The 20,889-nt window shown below is 41.2% G+C and overlaps 1 protein-coding gene and 1 long non-coding RNA gene across 2 annotated transcripts in view; one reads left to right on the top strand and one right to left on the bottom strand.

Annotated features, from left to right (window-relative positions):
- GAN (gigaxonin) overlaps nucleotides 1–9,595 on the top strand; it is a 28,163-nt gene extending 18,568 nt beyond the window's left edge. Inside the window, exons 9-11 of the mRNA XM_086758217.1 lie at nucleotides 334–462; nucleotides 6,503–6,612; nucleotides 7,366–9,595. Coding sequence (XP_086614343.1) covers nucleotides 334–462; nucleotides 6,503–6,612; nucleotides 7,366–7,547 — 421 coding nt within the window. The 3' untranslated portion in view covers nucleotides 7,548–9,595. The remainder of the gene's footprint in view (nucleotides 1–333; nucleotides 463–6,502; nucleotides 6,613–7,365) is intronic.
- Nucleotides 9,596–9,741: 146 nt separating this feature from the next.
- On the bottom strand, nucleotides 9,742–20,241 carry LOC147599085 (uncharacterized). Its single transcript, XR_015260022.1, has 2 exons — nucleotides 20,146–20,241; nucleotides 9,742–12,338 (listed from the first exon to the last, which is right to left on the bottom strand). It is a non-coding gene; the product is annotated as an uncharacterized LOC147599085 (long non-coding RNA).
- Between the last annotated feature and the right edge of the window lie 648 nt (nucleotides 20,242–20,889).

Below are 20,889 nucleotides of genomic sequence, written 5' to 3'. Positions count from 1 at the left end.
CCAGCAATAAATAAAACTTTTGTAGGAATACACTGCTGACGTTACAAGCAATACTTCTCTGATGCAAAATGAAAACTAGAAATTATAGTTCAATTGGAAAAGTAGAATTTTTCCAGAGATAAATATTTTTCTGTTTTGTTCTTTTACATGGTCTGAATTAGGCGCTTACAACTCATGTTCATGGCTCGTCTCATCTTGCTGAGCATATAAGGAGTGTTTGTGTGTATATAAATTTAAAAAAATTAAAAAGTAAAAAATTGAGAGAATTCAGAAGGGTATGTTAAATGGTCTTGATATATTGCATTTATTTTTTTTTCTCATTTTGATTCTCAGATTTGGGGCAGTGGCCTGTGGAGTTGCCTCTGAGCTTTATGTATTTGGTGGGGTCAGGAGTCGTGATGACAGCCAAGCCAGTGAGATGGTCACATGCAAATCTGAATTTTATCATGATGAGTTTAAAAGGTAAGTAGCTACAGCTATAAACGTAGAAAATACGTGCGTTATGCACTTAGCTGTCTGTTCCCCCTGCGTTGCTTCAGCACTTCAAAGCATAGTAGATCTTTGCCATGCGTCTCTCTTCCTCATTTTACCTATTACGATCCAGTACGGCTGTTAACAAATGTCCGTCTGCTTCGTCACTTGTCCCTCTAAGGTACCAAGCCTAAAGCCCTCGGCCACCACATCTGTCTTGGGTGCCCCTGAGCGGGAGAAACACCCTGATGGTACGGGTCGTTTGTCTGCCTGGTTCTTCCCCTGCACCCTGCGGTTTCCCCAAGCGCAGGGTGCTGCTGCCCCCTACCCGTGCTCATGCCCATGGCTCCTCGTGGGTGCTCCTGGGGGAGTGTGATTATGTATAGGGATACTTCTCCGTGATCCAGCCCTATCTCTAGGGATTTGCAGGTAGGAAATTCCTAAGCTAGAGATAAGAAATTTTGTGCATTTTTGTTTCAAGCGTTTATAGCTGATTGCTTTTTGAACATTTGTAGGCTTTTGCCATAGGAGAGACACTATGGATGCTAAACGTTCCACAGCCACCCTGACACACTGTGCACGGCTGATCTCCTTTAGTTTGTTTTGAATCTGCTTCTGATGACTTCATTTGTTATCTCTTGGCTCTGGTATTGGAATCCACCTTGTTGCATGTGGTAACTATCCGAAATGTTAGACAGAATTTTGTGTATAGTCACCTTATTCGCCAGTCATAACTGATGGGCTTTGGTTCCTCTTGCATATAACTAAAAATGGGATGATAAAATTGAAAAAAGACTTTGTGGTCAGATGTCTCAAGGCTTGTTGACAGTGGAGGGTCTGTATTACAAGATCAAGGCTGATTTATGACTGACTTGTGTAAAAGCACACAAAAATAGAACAGTAGATGTAAGTTTATCATATAATTTTCTTACAAGACATGGATGTAAGGAGACCTTGATTTCTGTATGAAGAGGTCTGCTGTATCGTTCAAAGTGATGTCTAAACTAGCTATAATCAAGTGAAGCTGGAGAAAAAACTTTATTGAAAGCGGTTATAGGAAGGACACAGATAAGAAAGGCTGTTACTACTGATGCTCTCTAGCATTTGCCAGCCTTATGGGGGCATGGGGACATGCTAAAAACTGATGAACTTTTTGGCAAGAGCCTTTGAAAAGGAAGGAACTCTGGAAAGAAGTCCTTCCCTATCTCCTGCTTGCTATTTTTAGTTGGTTTGCCTGAACTATTTCCAGGCTGATTCTGTTCTGCAAAAGGTGATATGTAACAGCTCACGATTCCTCACCAGTGACTGTAAACCTGTTTCACTGGTTGATACGGATTGAGCTTTCATAAAGTGGCGTTTGAGAAAGCTGGGAGGTTCCAGCCTGGGTGCTGCAGGTGACTCCTTGGTGCCGTCTGCTGACTGCAGCACAGACGCCTGCCCGGCAGTGTTTCCGCTGTGTCCATGTGTGTCTTTGCTTGGTGGTATCCCAGGGGTGTTACAGGATTCAAGTAAAGTTAGAATAAAAATGCAGTTGCTTCAGCTCTTCTTCTAGCACCTCATATATTGTGCGAACAGCACGAGGGCTGAGCTGGCGCAGACGAGGGTGAGGCAGCAGCGCATAATGTGAGCCTGCAGTTGCCGCAGGAGATGCACGTTGAGGGCTGCCGAGATATTCAGACTTTGCCTTTCCGCTTTGCCACTGCACAGAATGTGAGCTTAGAAACTTAACTCAGCATAAATTTGCTCTGCAGGTGGTTCACAGGTTGGGTGTTTTCCTTTGGAAACGGAGTGCCAGCAAAGACTGCGACGATGGCCGCTGCTTCAGGTGCTGCTAGCTGGGGTTTGTGCCTCCGCTCTCCGGTTTGGAAGGCCCCCGGTTCCAGCCCCAGGAGGCTGGAGGGGGTTCCTGGCCAGAAGAGGGTGCAGCATTACCACGTTATGTCCTAGAGCCGTGGGGTCTAACGGTTACCCCGAATTTCAGTACCCTCGGGGTGCTGCGCAGGATGGGTGCCTTTCAGGGTGGCTGTGGCAGTGACTGGCAGACCTGAGCGGTTGAACCTGTGTGGCAAAGAGAGAAAGCAGCCATAAAGGGACCTCTCTTCAAAATATAGTTGAACTTACAGTACAAAAAGTTATTTCCACTCATAAAGAAAGTGAACATGATAGAGTTCTGCATCAGGTAGAATGATGCCATCAGATATTGTTGGTTTACAGGTACGTGCAGCAATGCACACGTGTGTGATCCGTGTTATTTTTTGTATATACCTTAGCTGTCATTACCTCACAGTACAGGATCAAGCATCATCCTAGGCATCCAGAGTCCATGAGGATCTGATTTACAGGTTTGCCTTAGTGTATATGCCTAAGTATGTACTTACATCAGTATATAAACCTATTAATTCATATAAACGGCATAATTCTGGCTTGGCTTGGATTAAAGGACTGGACTTGTTTAATGTTGCTTACTTTGACAGTAACTTACTCCAGAATAATTCACTGTGTACAGTCTTTGGAAATTGTTATTCTTAACCGTGACACAGACTTTTCTAAAGACTAGGGACATGCTGAAATGTTCACGCTAGCAAAAAAAAAACCAAAACTTTGAGACTCCTGTTAAGCTGTACTGTGTAAAGAAGCAATAAGATAAATGAAGTGAGACGGAATAGTAGCACACACAATAATTCTCATATTTGAAATACTTCTGTAACTGAGATTTTTTTTTTCAATTAATAAATGTTTTGCCAGCCTGTCTTTAGAGTCGTGTACGTGAGTGAATTTAAGTGAACTGAGGACAGAAAATATGTACGTCAGACTGCAGGTTTTTTCAGGATGTAGATTTTTTTTTTTTCCCAAAGGCTGTGGATTGAACTTTTTGTACATTGTATCCTGTTTTATAAAATGTGGATCAAGCTAAAAATAGATTTTAAAAAAATGTGAAAGTGGGAGATGAAGATGCAAAGGGATCCTTTGCTCGATGATCAAGTGTGTTGGTCTGCTCCATTAAAAGCAGGAAACCTGCACCACGTTAACGACCTTGGTGGGTCAGTCTTTCCTTCAGCCGAAGTCCATCATTTATAATACGCCTTTTTGTGTCACACAGGTGTGTAGAGAATGGGATGACATCTGTACACTCTTTTTTTTTCTTTTTTTTTCCCTTTTCAGTGTGGATATTTGGGAATATTTAATAGAGCACAAATTGGCTTTAGGATTCTTTGCAAGAGCTGCTGGTGGAGCTCTGTCCTTGAGTATAGCTGCTGCTGCCTTTCACTGGTGGTCTGTAAGTGGGGTAGGCTTTCTTCCTTCTTTTCACAAGCTCCTGGTGCAAAAGCATTATAAAAATTTGCAGGTATTAGGGGCATAGAAGTGAGAGAGACTTGTTCAGAAGCAGTACTTGGTAAACATTCCTTAAAAATACTTTTTGCTACTGTAACATTGTAAAAATAAGGGAACGCTTTCAACAGTATGTAAGTAGTAAACTAAATAATCTTTAAGATAGTATGTGTAGTTAGGAAAACTCCCATTCAGTGTGCAGGAACTTCATCAAAAGAAAGTGCTTATGCCAATGTAATGAGAAGATTAACTGGCTGACTGATAGCCCTGTCAGATGAGAGGAACACAGAGAAGATTTTCATTCATTTGTAGGCTTCCTTTCACAGCTGGTGTGAGCTTGAGGTGTGACGTGACTGGAATATTTTGGTTCTGTATCGCATCTTTATTTACTTCCTGCTTGGAAATAAAACAGTTACCATCCTGCTTGTTAATTACAGCAGTGTGCATGGATTTTTTTTTTTTTTTGTTTATATCACTTTAAGGCTGAAAACCAAATCAATATTCCTTCCTCTTTTTTTTTAATTTGAGTGGAAGCATCGTTCAGCTTCGGAGCAGTCCTTTCTGCCTGTCGTTACAGAGGTGCATGCCTTCTCCTCTGCTGCTCTTCAGTTTGCTTTGAGTAGGGTCATCCCAGGGAAGTACGCCAGAGTTATGTTCCAAAGGCTGCTTTCAAATTCTTGAAGATTGTGAATTTTTTGTCATAGTGTTTTTTCCATACTGTTCAAACAACAGGTACAACCCACATTATGCTGGAGCTTGGTCAAATTCCGATGAAACGTGACCCCCTTGCCCTTCCTGTCTTTGTTCCTTCCTAGTTCTAACTGCTAAAGCTGCCGTAAGCGTTCCTGAAAAGTTGTGCCTGTTTTTTAAAGTGTATGTGTTGAGAAAGGTTGAGAATGAATTTTCACAAGCAACTACAGATACTTCAATATCATCTTTTCTTGATGTGCAGTAGAAAAATGCTTGGGTCCCACCCCGTCACTTTCTTTTAATTTAAACTCCAAAACCTTGAGTATTTAGTGCAGACAAGTTTGAAGTTTGCATTTTCCAAGCCCAGATTTGATCAGTAGCTAAACTAAACCTATGTAATTTTTTTTCTCTTCCTTAACATGGTCCTGTAATTACTTTCTAAAAAAAAAAAGAAGACAACGAAATTGCAATCTGCCTCCTGCATATCTCTGCTGCTGATGCAGTTTTCGTAATTGTAGGTAACTTGGTGCTAAAAAGCAGTGAAAATACTGGCTGTGTCCTCTTCCCACAGTAAGGAAAGAAGCTAATGAAATGAAGGTGTTTTGTTCTGTAACGGTTTCTGAATCAGTGTGGCAGGCTTCTCCTTTTCTGTCTTCTTAGTTCATCTCTCGTCCTGTGTGACAGCCACAGACCATTCCCTTGCTTTCTATAGAATCTTAATCCTTCAGTGTGTGGCACAGACGAAATCCTCTCATTTGGCCTTTAAAAATTGGTACCTCTTTCCAAGATAATTGATACGTAGCAGCACCTCATTCAGTGCCAGAAGAGAGGTTTACTTCTGAATCATGAGTTAAGATAATGCAGAACTTTCAAAGGTCAGCAATATCCATGCGGATATTTCCTAACATTTTCCCTCAAATTAACCAGGTGTGCCAGTGAAAATACATGAGATGCTTTTCAAAGGTTTTGCAGACTTTCCTGTTCTCTGGAAATTATTTAATAAAAGATCCAGGAGCAGTCACCTAAAATAGAGTCTATAAATAGTAATTGTGACAGCAACTGCAAAAGTGCAGCAGCATTTTGTAGAAATTTGTTTCCAAACCACAGAGAAGATGCTGACAGCTCTAGGTAAATGGGACATCTCTATAAGCCAGTGTCCCAGGGCGGTGGTGGGTACATGCTTACTTGCTTTCCACAGGCTTCAGCGTGGAAAACTGCTTTTCGCTTGGTAGGAAGAGCAGGCTGATGCAGTGTTGAAATTAGGATGTGCTTAAAGTGAATATAGGGGACTTGTAAGATGATGGTAGCAGCTAGAAAGGGATTGAAAAGAGCTGGATAAATGAGTGGGAAGGTCTATTTCATTCCCGGCAATGGGCATTTCTTTCCCCAAATCCCTTACCATTTGGATTTCCAGTCTCCTGTCCTCTGTTTCAAGTTAAGCATTGCCACGTGCTGCATTCCTCTTACTGGGCTGGGGATTTCTTGTTGCTGATAAAGTGCAATTAAAGAAGTTAAGGAATTACATGGGGAAAGGCACTGCTTAGTAACAAGGCCTTGCTATAGCAATTTGTTCTTTCTCCTAGTACAGACTATTGGGACTTATATGCTCTTATGACTCTACTGATTTTAAGACAAAGCTGGGAAAATTGACTGGCATTGCTGTTGCAGAAAAGGCTCTCTCACATGCTTGCTATCTTCCAGAAGGTCACACTGAGTGCCTGCAAGAAGAATTTATTCCAGATAGATTACGCAGATGAGTGGAGCAATTCTGAGATAAAGTAACTTCAGGATAAAGTATCCTGGACTTCCCAAACAGCAATACCAATTGGTTTTCCTGGCTAGGAAAAGCCAGCACTGTGCTGACCTAGACAATATTCCCAATGATTTTTACATAACAAATTAACTTGTACGCTCTGCTTTTGAGGCAAATATGACGGTTGCAAAAAGAACGAGGATTTTTTTTTTTAAATAAAAATCACATACCCTTTTCTTTTAATTATTATTTTTACAGATGGATTTATCTAAATGACCAGAACCTGTGTATCCCAACTAGTTCTTCCTTTGTATATGGAGCTGTTCCCATTGGAGCCAGCATATATGTGATTGGAGATCTCGATACAGGTCAGAATTAGAACTAATAACCTCCTGCTGCTTGTCTCCTTCCAGTCTTTTAAATACTTGGCACTAATGAGACCTTTTTTTTTAGAATAAAAGTCTGGGACTATGGTCTGTTAAATTACTGTTGTCTTCAGGGGAATTATGCTGGACATAGAGAAATGTACAGGTTGGAACTCTTTAGAAACAAATTCAGGAATGTAAGCGTTTGGTTGATGAGCAGTTTGAAGGTCAGAAGACATCAAGACTAAGAGTTTGTTACTGCATTGGTTTAAATACAAGGAAAAGTCTTAGTGCCTGAGGTTGTTTCTCCTGCCTTTGCAGCGGTAAGCAGGTAATTCTGCATTTTGGGGACATCACCCAGTGGTTCATATGGATGTGACTGTGGCTCTTGGCTCTAAATCCCAACTGGATAAATGTGTACTAACAAACATATTCAGCATCCAGCTTTCAGCATCTGGCCATGTACTGTAAAAAACTATTTGGAAGAGTAGGTGCTTTCCTGGCCATATGTACATATAAGTGTGTAACAGGGCTTTCTGTAAACTATGAAAGAGCAAAATTCCAAATGTGGTGGGTTTAAGTAGGCAAGAAGTGTCACAGTAGTTTCCTTTGGACAATAATTTCAATCGTACATCCAGAAATCGATTTGTGTTTTGGTGCATGCTCTTGTTCACGTATTTGCCTTATTAGAGGTTAAATGTGGTGATAGCTACCATCTGTTTTTTTTTTTTTTTTTTTGTGCACGTGTGAATTCAGGTACAAATTATGACTACGTTAGAGAATTTAAAAGAAGCACGGGAACCTGGCAGCGAACTAAACCGCTATTTCCATCGGACCTGCGCCGTACTGGCTGCGCGGCTTTGCGGATTGCAAACTGCAAGCTTTTTCGACTGCAGCTTCAACAAGGATTGTTCCGCATTCGCGTACCTTCTCCGTGATCCATATGCTGACAGTGGAGGACACTGGAAGAATTCTGCGCAGTCCACCATAATATAGCTCTATATAAAGGAAAAGCTGAGAAATTACAGCTGAAACTTACACTGTATGCTGTGCTTTGGTATGGTAACTGTTTTTGTTTCAAATGCTTAAAAAGCTTGAGTCTCAGTTCTTGTTTTGGGAACAAATAACTTAAGTATACATTAAAAAGAAGAGAGGGGGGAAAATAAGACGGAGAATGAGGAAACACCTTCAGTCGTAACCATTTGGAGTTTAAACCATGTTATTGAAGGAGGTTTTTTGTCTCTGAAGCTGGTGGGAATTGGTATTCCTGTGGCGAAGTTTATTGAGAAGCAAAAAAAGATTTAAGATGCGTTTCCCCTGAGGGGAGCTGATAAGAATAAACATGCTATCTTGGACTGGATAGCTCTAATGCACAGAAGCTATATGATAACCAACCTCCCTGGTGTACTGCAAAGACTTGTTCGACCGTAATGCCGTAGGAGATGTTGGTTGTTGCACCTTTTATTTCTAGTCCTTCCTCAAAAGTTAAGGTCTGTGCCTAAAAATGGTGGAGGTGTGTACATACTGTTTTTCATTCATTTGCAATGTTTTCATTCCTACAAATATTTTTAATATATTTAAAACGGACTAATCTGAAATGGCTACGGTATACTACAGAGAAGTAAAGTGTTTTTTCTATGCTGTCATTGGAATAGCCTGATGAACTGGTGTACAGGTGGGTGGCATGCGTTTCTGCGTGGGCTTGGGTGACCGTTTCCTTCAATTAAACAGGGAAACGGTGTTTGGAACTGGTAATGATGATTGCTGCTTTTGGTAAAAGACAACAAAACTTGACAAATTAAAGAAGATAGATTGTGTTCCTTTTGACTTCAGATAGCTTACAAACTAAGAAAGGTTTTTAAGACTGAGGAGTATAGAAAGGTGCAATGTAGCTCTGTTAGAACAAAGGTGAAACATGACAAGGATATATTTGTTTTGCAGAAAACATGATTTTTGAACTAAGAGTAAGGAAAATTTGTACAGCGACTTTAAATTGGGATCAAAAGTTGGTTTACTAATGATTTCCGTGCTAAGGTGCAGTCTTGTTTACAGCTGTCTGACTTTGAAAGCTAGGTTTTATGGTGTGGTTACAGTGAAGAACTTAGTATCTTGCATTTTATTTCTTGCTAAGTCTCGCTCACATCAGTAGCGATATTTAATTGACTTTTGTTTGTCGTCAAAATCAGCTGGTAGAACGGTTTTACCTCAATTTTTTATTTCATGTTGTGGTGGGTGGGATGTAACCTGTATTTATTGAAAGGGATTAAAATGAGAGAGATGGAAATAGAAATAAGCCCTCCTGCCCGTATCAGCAGTATTATAACTACGTACAGCACTTCCCACTCGGCAGCTCTGTGGGCCTCAGACAAGCCCATCTCTGCCCTCGGGTGTGTTAGTCTCATCCCTTGGCATCTTTATTGAATCACCTCAGAGCTGCTGAAATACGATCCCAAAATGGTAAAAAACAGCCGTATTTAACTAAATATTCCTTGAAGAGACATGCTGAAACTTACTTCTGCTCAGTCCTTCTGTAGCACTGATGTGTGGTGGGAATAACTCTGATTGTGAGCAAGGGGGTGCGGGGGGGAGGGCAGCAGCCAGTCCATTGACCGTTATTTATTTCTTTTATTTTTTACAGTGCTGAAGTGCTGCAAAACTTGAACCATATCCATCAAATTTCTGACCTACATTAGTTGGCATATTAAAAAGTTTATAGATTTATGCATTGCAGTTAACTTGGTGTGTGTGTATATATATGTTTTTAGATTTTAAATTTATATATAATGCTTTACTACAGAAATGTGAACCACTATTTCCATCCTTGGCTGTCTTGTGAAATAGATCAAGTGCTGTTAGTTTATTTGTAAAACTTCCCTTTTTTGAAAATCTTTCATCGTTCGATTTTTTTTTTTCTTAGACAAAGTGCCAAGATCCCATATTCAGAAGTGATGAATGTTCCTAAGTATCTATTTCACTTTTGAACTCAGTTTTCTAAGTGGCTTAGAGAACTTTTGAAAATGTTATTCAGAATATTGCAGGCTGCTATCTCATGAGTCCCTGTAGGTTACTAGTACACTGGAGGGCATTCAGCATCCAGCAAACCGAAGTAATAAATGCACATAATAAATCAAATCATATATACTCTAGCAGTGTTTTGCAGTTTAAATTACTGAACGTAATGTTTACACTTAAAGGTGAATTAACACTAAGTATTGTTACTTTTAAAAAAAAAAACATAAATAAAACGAACGCATCTGCTGGTAGTTGGAGTGTTACGAATCCACTCGGTGACATTTGACCAAGAAGTTTAAGCCTCTTCACCTAGAACAGTTTCAAGCTCAGTTTCTTGGCATGCCTGTACTCCTGGCGCTTTCTGCGCGGTTGTTGGCCAGGGACCAAGTCTCTGGAGACGTTGTCTCTCTGGAGTTTTGGGTGCATGCTCAAGCTGAAGATGTAAGTACTCCCAGTATCTCAAAACTGCCTTCCTTGGCCTTGCTTCAGGGGGATGGGGACCGTTCTGTCTTTGGGGCTGATGCAGGAGATGTTCTGTGTGTGTAGGAGGGAAGGGGTGCGTCTTTCGGGGGTCTGGCTTGTGTCTGTCTCTCTGCCTGGTTCTGATCTTCAAGCCCGGTGACGAGTGCATCTCTTGAGATGTGTAATACCCAGGCTCAAGTGTCTCCCAAACTGGAGCAAGGCTTGGGAGCCAGGGATTGCCTTTCTCCAGGGAGAGCCTGGTTGTACGGGTGGTGGTGTACGAGGGGGACAGCTGGCCTCTGTGCCGTTTCCTTCCCCCTGCTGTAGAATTGTACAAACCCCAGCCACTGTAATCAGAAAATCACCAAATACGGGGTGGGGGTTGTGGAGGGTGGGAACAGCGGTGGCCTTTTTGTCCTCTCACTCCACCTCTTACCACAATCCTGCCCCCCCCTCCCCAAAAGAAGTTTTCCCTTCCTTTTTCCATGTGCCACAGATTATTTTGAAAAACTCTGGGATTTCTAATTGAAGGGTAGAATCAAAAGTTTGAGTGTACGGTTAGGGGGAAAAAAGGAGATAATACCGGAAGCACAAAACAGTGTCCTGGCCTTGTTTTACGCGTGTAGTCTTGCGGCTGCTCTGCACAGCGGGAAAGGTGATTGCAGAAGCAAAGGTCTGAAGTGCTGGTGCTCTCACAAAATAAATTTCATGGGTATCTTAGGGAGGCCACACAAGGCCTGGCCTTGTGAGGTGCTCATGTTCCTAAAGAGTCAGTGCTGGATCTCAAATTCTCAACCTGAAAAAAGAGGCGTCCGGAAGAGCCTTCTGTTTTGTTATACCACTGCAAGGTCTACCTGTCCTCAAATATTTTTTCAGTTATTCCTTAAGTTTCAAAAATTGTGAAAATGCTGTAGCAACTCAGCTACTCCTGGTCAAGTGGCTTTCTGTAGCTTTGAGGGGATCTCATCTTTAAATTGAAGGCAAATTAGTACGAGATTACACAAAAGGATAGTGTACATCTGAAAGCAAAGGCAGATTTGCAAAATCTGCTCACTAATAACTGTGAGCAGGCTGTATCCCTTTTCCTTTTGACTGCACAAAACTTGCACATCACACAGCCTGCCTTCTGAAGCAGAGTTCTGGCTGAAAATAGGAGTTTTTTCATCAAAGCGACTGAAGCACCTGGCTTGCTTTGTAAACTCCCCTTCCAGAAAACACTAGGCAGCTTGATTTCTTTTTTGCAATATTTCTTGTGCTTGCATGACTTGGTAAATGCAGAAGTTCAAAAGTGAGGGGTTTAGGGAGCATTTTTTCCCTGTTTTAACTGTAGTTTCTCGGCTCGGTTCCATAAATCCTGTGACCGTACAGCCTGCGCAGGCTCTGGTAACACGTATTGGCCATACAAAGTGCAGGGTGCAGTAAGAAATGCAAGCTGTTACAGGTGCTGAGCTTTCGGTTTCCTCTCTACGTAACAGTAACTCAGCCGTTCTAGTAAAATACGGAGATGCTGAAAATTCACTGTGTTCCAAAAAAGAGCAGTGATTCTTTTTTTTTTTTTTTTTTTTTTAATGAATGCTATTTAAAACACTACACATCTTTACTTTTTTTTTAATACTGTTCTGCAGGTTTGTGTTACTCTTCACAGCTGCCTCGAGACATCACTGCGTGTGATGCATATGGACACTTTGCTCTTCGTGAGAGCACCAGTGCCATGCAAGTATGTAATAAAAGGCAGCTGACGACAGGTTTTAGTATTTAAAATTATAAATATTTTGATAAAGTGCAATTTGTTTGAAATAATCTTATCTGCAGAAGGAAAGCTGTGTCTCGGGAGGTGTGACTACACCCAGGGACACAGGTGTCCTGAAGATTGTAACTACGGTGTGGTTTGGTGCCGCTCGCAGCGATGCTTTCCAGGAGTTACGTTTAATTTGGGGTGTGGATCCTTTGTGCCTCTAATGTTAGCACCAAGAACTGGGTTCTCTTAACTCCTTTGGAGTACTTACACAGCATCTTCAGGTCTGTGGGAGGGGTGTGAATTACGTATGTGTTTGTTTAGCAGTTAGAAGCTACTATTTCCATCTTGCCTTGGTATTTCCTTTTACCGTTAAGGAACAAGCACAGGCCTGCGTTTCAGTCGTCAGCTCAAAAGGCTGTAGCCTTTTGACATTTGCCATTTTCTCTTGCTCTTCCGTGTTCGTTACTGGAGTTGAGAGCTGCGTCAGGAGGATCTGTGTTTTCATGGCACGCTACTTCTGAAAGAAAAGTAAGGAGAGCTGTCTGATCACTTAAGGTTGGGAAGGTGAGTCAGTAAAAGCTGACTTGGAGATACCGCTCTAAAGGCAGTAAGATTTAGGAGAAATTCTGCTTGTTTTCCGTAGAGGTCACATTGTGTGTTCTGAAGTTTACTGATAGGTCAGGCACCTGCTCTCCAGCATCCCTGTGGGGTTTTTTTTTTCTGAGAAATTCCTTCCTCTATGATGGATTGCAGCCAGGCTTTAAGGTGATATCTGATCAGCCATGCCTTGCATAACTCTGTAATCTGTTGTACTTCAGTAACCAATTCTCTTAATTTTTTTTTATTAACGGGAAAGCTAAAATAATAGATTAAAACCATGCAAAGTGCCTAACTAGATAAACATCTGCAAAAGGGGATTAAAGATAATAGGAGCATTAAAGTATAAACTGCTACCAGCAGATGATTATGTTGTAAATTTGTTGGTAATACAAAATCTTAAAGATATCTTTAAAAATGGTTTATTCTAGGTAGCTGCTTATTAGTTGTAAAAATAATTAAAATACATAAAGGATCTGTTTAGAATAAAATTTGAAGGTTATTTAAAATAATCTATTGAAATGTCTTGAAAAGTGATCTGGAAGATTGGAACTTTTCAGTGTAAAAGGCTGAATCTTGTTGCCTAGTTTTTTTGCAGGGTTTCATGTGAATAGTGACCCCGTGCCAGAGCGCATCAGTACATGAACGTGCTCAGTGCCGTTGCCTACCTGTGCCCTTGAGTTTCATAACGAAATGAGGCTGTACTGAGCCCTTGCAAAAGCTGATGGATCTGATTACAACAATAAGACAGAAAGAAGCATCCCCAGTGTAAGTAACATTATTGATAAAACATGAAAATGTAGTTTTACTTTTTAAAATATGAAGTGCTTTTGGATCACCACCTAATGCCCTTGATTTATTTTTTTTCTTTGCCTTTCCTCCTCCCTTTCATTTCAGTTAATGCTAAGACATCCTCTGTTTTTATTAAGGGCGAGTTTCTTTCCTCTGTAGCTCTAAAGCCAGTCAGAGCCTGAAAGATCCCATTTCAGCAGGCTGTGCAGTGGGCTGCTTTCACAGGTATAATTTCTGTGCGTTCTGTTAGCGTGCCGCCACCTCTACTATCTTCAGAATACAAAAAAAAACCCTGTGGAACAATATTGCACCTGATGAAAGCAGGAAAATATTAGACTTTTGGAGAGTCTGAATTTCAGTACGCAATAGGCAGCGTGCTACAAAAACCTTATCCCTGGCTGTTCTTGAGAGCCTCACCTAAGGGATCTCACATGCTAAAGCTTCGCTAGGAGCATCTGTTTTGTTAATTTACACGCGATAGCAGGAAAGCATTATCATCCGTAGTTGCTTGTTTTGCTATTTTTAAGTCTTAAAAAGCGAAGTCTGCTTGATTACTAGAATAAGTAAACCAGTACACTGGGGTGTCTGGCAAGCTGGTCACGTTGAACAGAGCTGATATTCTTGAAAGCTGTTCTTTTAACAGTTTTAATGTTTATTTCTGAAGGGAAGCCAAGGAGTACCCTCTTAAGAAATACTTCCAGTCTCTCTCAGAACCAATCTTAAACTAGTCCAAAGCACTCTTCTGGATTGTTTGGAGAAACTGGGATCTTTTCTAGCTTTTGTTTGCTAGGGGAAACAGCTGCTAAGTCAATTGTGTTTTTTTTTTTCTCCCTGACTTCCAAAACCTGATGATTTGCTGCTTATAATTGAAACTTTTTTGTATTTAAGGGTCTGAGACGATATTTTGCAATGTGTGGTGAGTATTCTATTGTATCTTAGTTTAATTGCTGTAAACAGCAACCTGTAGCATTACAGTGCTAAGGGGGGAGGAAAAGTGTCAGTAAACCAAAATTCTCCTTAATACTGCACATGGCCTTGCTGTGTGCATCCAGTGGGACAAGAGGCCGTTCTTGGCGCAGAGCTGGAGTGATTGCCACCCCTCGGTGTTTGGGAACGTGGCTGCGACGTTGCCCAGCTGCAGACATGTTGAGTGCCAGAGAGGACTGGAGAGACCTGACCCCCAAAGCCCTGTCAAACCATCGAATGCTGATTGCTGGGCATACCCCAAGCAAAATGCTGCTTTCTGGTCTCAGTTGTTTTGTCTTTTGCTCTTATTAACAGGATTTTGCTTTCACTCCTGCCCCAAATTTACTTCTGAATGTGTTGCTTTTGCCAGTGACCACTGGATGAGCTCCTGTGGGCTGGAGGATGTCCACACACTCGATCTCTCTTTGCACCGGCTTTTTGCACATCTCTGTCCTTAACTCCGCTCGGTGCATGTGGGGAGAGAACTTACTACACGGTGAATGACTTTTCATCAGGCTTCTCAAACTAAAGGCTGCAGGTCAGAGATCACCTGAACACCTGCAAGCGATCCCGTATGTAGAACACGCGTAGCCCACTCTGTGTATGCGTTACTTGTGGCTGGAAGTCTGCTGCCTTGTCCGTGGGGAAAAGCCCCTATTCCCAGCTACCTCATTTTTTTTTTCTTTGCACTTTGTCAAATCTTTTTTTTTTGTTTGTTTTGTTTTAAATTGCATTTTGTCCTTCAATAAAAAAAACTGAAAGCAGACAAGAAGGAGGGCAGAACGATGCCATTGCCCAAGGACAGTTTACTTTAATTTCACTTTAAATGCATGTTTCTGTACGAAAAGACCAAGGTTGACCTGCAGCTGCTGTAAAAAGTAAATAAAAATTTATATTACTTGAAAGTAACTATTATACTTGTAAATGAGAGAAGCAATTGAAAGACTGTCCTGACAACTTTTAAATAAGAAAAAAAACTGTTTAAAAATTAGAAGTCTCTGCTCTTTTAAGGACAGATCAGATAGTTGTCTTTCTGCCTCGACTCTGCACTGTTTTGCCTGTGAACTTGATCCATTATCTATCTCAACAGAGAGATTCACTGAGTTTTCTGTAATATATAATCTGGATTTTTTTCCCTTGTAGTTCCCGTTTACTCACCTACAGAGGAAAAACTGTCCAAATAAATACCCACCTCCCATACCTGAGATTAGATTATGTATTTGCCCATTTCTTTGGGATCTTCAGGTATGTAGGGTTATGCTTAGCTTGAAGAATTAAAAAAAAAAAAAGTGTGTTTTCTTCTGCTTCTAAAGGTGCTATTTTGACATATTTTTTAATTCCTCACACTGTGCTTGACTTCTTAAGGTACCAATGTAAGCTGATAATCAGCTTGTGTTTGTTCTCTGGGTTTGGGTTGTTTTTTTTTTTAGTATTCAGTCCTTTTAAAAACATCCCTTTTCATAAAGACAAGCTTCCAGACTGTCAGAGGCCTTAATAATGCAAAATGTAATGGGAAAATGCTGCCTTTTTTCTTTCTTTGTAAAGGCAAGATCAAGAAATGCTTCACAGTGAACATTTTTCTCTAAAATTTTAAGTAGCAGCTCATATTAACTTTGAATTAAATGTAGCAAACCTCTTACTGGCCATGCACAAAGTAGGAGTAAAACAAGGAGCTATTCAGGTCTCTGCAGGCTGTACCAATTAGCTGCTAATTCCAGAGCCTTCTGTTAGCATCATGGTGGCTGTTCCGCAGATATTAATCTTCTTGGGCTCGGTCCCAGGACCCGGCTCTGTGGTGTTCCCTGTGTTTCTGGGACGTGCTGACCTCTATGGGTGTCGGAGCATCTGGATGCTGGGCCAGGGTTTTGCCCCAGACCTCGTTTGTTCTGCCCTTCTCTCGGAGGCACACACGTGGCTGGCAAGGTCTGTTCACCCCGGAGGGTTTAACCGCCCCGTGCTGTGGGTGGTCAGGAGGTAGAAGGAGGGAAGCTACCAACTGCTGCCATGGTTAGTGACCTCAACTTGGTGGATCTGAGGAGAGGGCTTTTGTAGATGCAAGCCATGGAGTAGAGAGCTGAATTTTAGTCCCATGTGGGAACTTAGTTGTCATCCTTACTGTGCTGTCTTTATTTTTGTTTAATCCGTATCATCAGTTCAGTTTAGGGATTTGTAACAACATGGCTGAAAGTTTTTCATTCTGTGGAGGACATTAAAAAATCATACTCCTGCCCTGTCTGAAGCAGCAGGAAGGATCAGCAGGTTGATGTTTGAACTTGGCCCATCTCCAGACATCAGGTTGCTGTCTTTTTTGTGCATACGTTGTCTGTGGGTCTTTGTGCTTTGTGTGGGAACCAAGTTTTTGCTTTTATTTGTTTACGTGTTTACCCCAAAATCTTCCTGTGTTGCTTTAGAAATGAATCCATGAATCGCTTGGGGCCAGGCTTTGGAATGCTCTGACCCAAGTATGTTGAGTTACTTCTGTTAAAAACAGGGAAAAATAAGACGTAAATGCTCTTTGCCCTCAATCAAACTATGCAATGTAGCACACTAGAGAGCTGAATTCCTTGTGATACAGAAGACGTGTGGCTCTTGTGTCCTTCCAGATCCAGTCCTTGGTCCAAGGTTAGGAGAACTTGTACTCATGGCTGCCCAGGAATCTTGCATCCAAATCACCTCCTGTTCACTGGTTTTCCTCCTTTCCCTCCCTGTCTCGCCTGTCAGTTTATTCCATGTTTTGAATGACGTGCTGTCAAAGGGAATCCCTTCTGTCGGTCTCGTATTGTTGTGGACCTGAGCTGGTCTTGTAAGCCCGCCCGTGTGGCTTACCCACTGTTAGTTAGGGGCCACTTCATGACGTTTGCATCTCTTGGCTCTCGAGCACGTCAGGCGTTTTGGGTTTGCCGTGCCCCTCCAGGTAGATGTAGGTCTTGCTTTTATGTTGCTGTGTTGTTCAGTTGTGGGTCTGGTGCTTACAGTAAAGAATACCTGTGACGTCTCAAATCCAGTCCAAGTAAGTTTTCATCTCACTGCTTGTGCATGTGTGTGTGAGTTTGATTTTGCTGCTTCCATGGCAATTCAGGGATAAATGCCCATGTGGTCAGGACTGCTGGTAAAGGTTCTTTGTTCTCCTGTTGCTTCCTTTTTGCAGTGAAGTTTGTTCCTTGTGTTCCTCTTCTTCCTGCTATTAAACACTAATAAAACCAGTACACTGTTACGCCTGGTTCTACATCCCGTGAGTAGCTCTTCTCCACCAGTTGATCATGTCCTCTCACCTTTACATGCATTCTTCTGAGTAGTCGGCCTGTATTTGTCATTTACTTAACCCACCTTGTACCTCACGCTGCTTCTCCCTCCTAACTCTGTTTCCTATTTTGTCTTTCTTTAGTTCAAGTTAACCTTGATTTATTTCTCTGATCTCAAAAAGAAGTTTCGGTGCATAACACGGGACGCAAACAGAAAATCTCTCTGCAGACGTCTGTGTACTCCTTCTCTCCCCAGCATACACAGTGTAAGGGGTTCAGCCTCTTCCATTCCTAACTCTAGGTTTTTCCTAGTGCTAGGCAGAACAAAGTCTGAAGGTGTTTCTTATTTCTTTTGGTAATTGAAATTCTTTTGAGATTTTTCTTCTTCAGAAGTGGCCACTGCAGATGAGCAGCTGGCATGTGAGAGGGTTGTTATGCTTCCATATTCGGTATTTTTAATTGAGGAACAAATAATTTGTTTTGGGGAAAAACTTCTTTTTTTTTTGTATTTGTATGTCAAAGTGGCCTTTATAGGAAAAGCACATAAAATATTTAGATTAAAATTGCTTAGTTGTGTAATTTTAGTGGGGATTTTTCTATTGACAGAGTTTCTATGCATTTTTCAAAATATACTTGCAGTTTTGTGTTGGAATTATTGGAAATATTTTTAAAAACGTGTGCTACCAAGTTTTCCATGGTTGATCCCTTTACTATCATTAGATAGTATTTTAATTAACCCTGCAAATTAATTTTCCCCCACAAATATTTGCATTAAGTCAATATAATGAGTTACGGCATGGGTATGTAGCTTTCAGGGAATAAGCCCAATAGCTTAATTATGGAGAGATCTTTTTGGAGAAGGGCAGTACGCAGTGTTCCAGTTGCACTTAAAAGACTAAATTAGCAAATTAAGTTTTTGCTGTACCTCACTGGCATTTTTCAAACTGGTTCCAGCCTATATTGTTCACACTCGAGCATTGTTTCAATAGGTACTACGCGTGCAGTATGCAATTCTCCTTCATTCCGTCGGGATCATAACTAATGTGAACAGGGCAAGTTCTGGAGAGTGTGTGGTGTCCCAGTGGATATGACGTGAGATTGGGGGAGGGAGGAGAGGAAAGTTAGATCCATTAGTGTATTTTTCTATTTAATTATGTACACATTTTCACATTAGCTGAGACTAAATTAACTGAACTTACAATTGAATTGTAAGTAAAATTAGTGGTCTGGGGGTGGGGGAACCGAGGAGTTTGCAGAACTGCGAGCAGAAATACCCTTTAGTTACACTGCAGTGCAATTGCCTTGACTGCCTATGCAAAGTGTAACCCCAGTTTGATACATCAGCCTTTCTGTTACTGCTCTGATTTTACTTTCTCTTCTCGAGGTGTTACTGTAAGGTTTGCTAAGTAGAACCTTCCTGGGAATGTTTGTCAACTGACACTTCAGTTTTATCACTTTATGTTTGTATTTTAATTTTTGTTCCTTCTGTTTCGTAAGAAATCCCACAGGGTTCATAGGTTAGTGTAAGTGCAAGCTTTTAGGCGTGGTAACAAACGATCATTGCATGCTACCATGTGTTCTCATAATTGAAGAAAAACGTGCAATTTTCATGGTACTTTGACCTATTGCTGAAACACTGGGTTTTGCAATGGAACAAACTCAACAATTGAAAACACTCTGTGTCTACATTCGATGTCTTGAAAGTGAAGAAAAAGGCAGTTACCCCAATTGTACTCACAGATAATTTGGTATTGATTTTTTTTTTTTAAAAAAGAGTTTTATGATCTGTTATTAGAAAAATACACATTTCTTGGTTTACTTTAATTGCCATAAATTGCCCAGCGCCAAGTCTGGTCCACCTCCATCTATTTATTTTCATGGAGCAGTTGCACATAACATTCTAACAGCAAAGCAGGAAAGCTGTTTGATTACTTCCCAGTAACCTCCCTTGCAGAATCGCTCTGCGGCTCACACACGGTATGAAAAGGGACACGAGAATTTTCCTGGGTTAAGTAGCACTCGCTTCGTTTACGTGTTCAGTATAATGTTGGGTGACTAAAGGGAGGTTCCCTTTTTAAAGTATTTGACTTGTGCTTTGGGGACTTAGTTGCCACTGTGCAAATTGTGCTGTAATATTGTACCAAGGATCAGTGAAAGTGTTTTATCTTTTTTAATGTGTTTGTATTTGACTGGGTTTTATAAATGTAAGAAAACAGAGTGTTGTATTTTGACCTGAAATTTGCGTATGGTAAAAGTAACTTTGCTTTATGTATTGGAGGTTTGTTCAGAACTTGAATTATTTTATAGAATGGTACAGACCAAAATTAATTGTCTTAAAGGTGTTTAATAAACTAACCAAATAAAACACTGGTGGTTTGAAAACTTGTTAACTGCTCCTTATGCTTTTTCTTTCTGTTTTTAAAGGAAAGGAAAAACGTAGTTCAAGATTTTCTCTCAAGGTCTTACGAAAAATGAAAAAAAAAGAGTAATAGATTTTATAAATATCATCTCCCATGAGTTGTTGTTATTATTATTAAACATTCCTACATGCCAGAAGTTTAATCAAAGGGGAAAACCCAAAGGAAATAAATGGAGGAGGAAAGGCTAAGGAAGTAAGGGGAGGCGGGAGCACTCCCTCTCCGGCAAATGCTTACGGCCGCTGGGCCATGGGTGTGGTGGCGATGGCCACTCCGGGAGAAATAGGAGTGGGAAGGAGCTTCTGCTCACCTGTGAAAGCTCTCACAGTTGTTTGAAGGTCTCCGTTCTCCCCTGCAGTCACCTTCACTCGTCCTCTTCGCCAATACTGCTGCTTTCATGTGACCTTTAAAAGCAGAGGAGAAAAATATGTGAAGCATAACTGCTCCCAAGGGCAGGTACAAACAGCTCATTCCAGGGCTGCCAGATATTTGGCAACCCTCAGTTGCAGCATGGCATCCATACGTAACCTCTTCAAGTTCAGAGATCTGGACTTTTTTAAGATGCCAAGCAGCTGCAACTCAAATTAAGCAATGTGCTTCCTTCGTGCTGTGCTTCTCCCTTTACTGATGTACCAGCCCCTGCTTCTGCTATTGCTGCCTCCGCTGAGACAGAAAAGCCAGAGCTTTTGACTTTTAACAGGAGGGGTCATGTCGTCTGTGATGATAGATGGGAGTGCAACGGCAGCAATAAACTCAACCACTGCAGGACTCCTATATCGTTTGATCTTCAGGAAAATACAGGATTTCACCCAGAGCTCTGTCTACGTTTTAGTTAAACAAACAAACAAACAAACAAAAAACAAAACAACAAAAAAGGACGTTGAGGCAAGGCCAGATGTGAGGTAGGAGCCAAGGAAAAGCTGAGCTTTGGGGTAGCTTGGGCAAGGGGAGGGAAGGGGGAAGGCAGCACCACAGCTTCAAGGCAGCGTGCAAAACTGGGTGCTGTAAAGATATATTCTAAAAGAGATGGTGGGTATTAGGACAAAAAGGTGGG

Source organism: Chlamydotis macqueenii, chromosome 13 (genome assembly GCF_036417535.1).
Source record: "Chlamydotis macqueenii isolate bChlMac1 chromosome 13, bChlMac1.mat, whole genome shotgun sequence".
Classification (NCBI taxonomy): domain Eukaryota; kingdom Metazoa; phylum Chordata; class Aves; order Otidiformes; family Otididae; genus Chlamydotis; species Chlamydotis macqueenii.
Note: the sequence above shows the minus strand (reverse complement) of the source record. Positions and strands in the feature narration are given on the sequence as shown.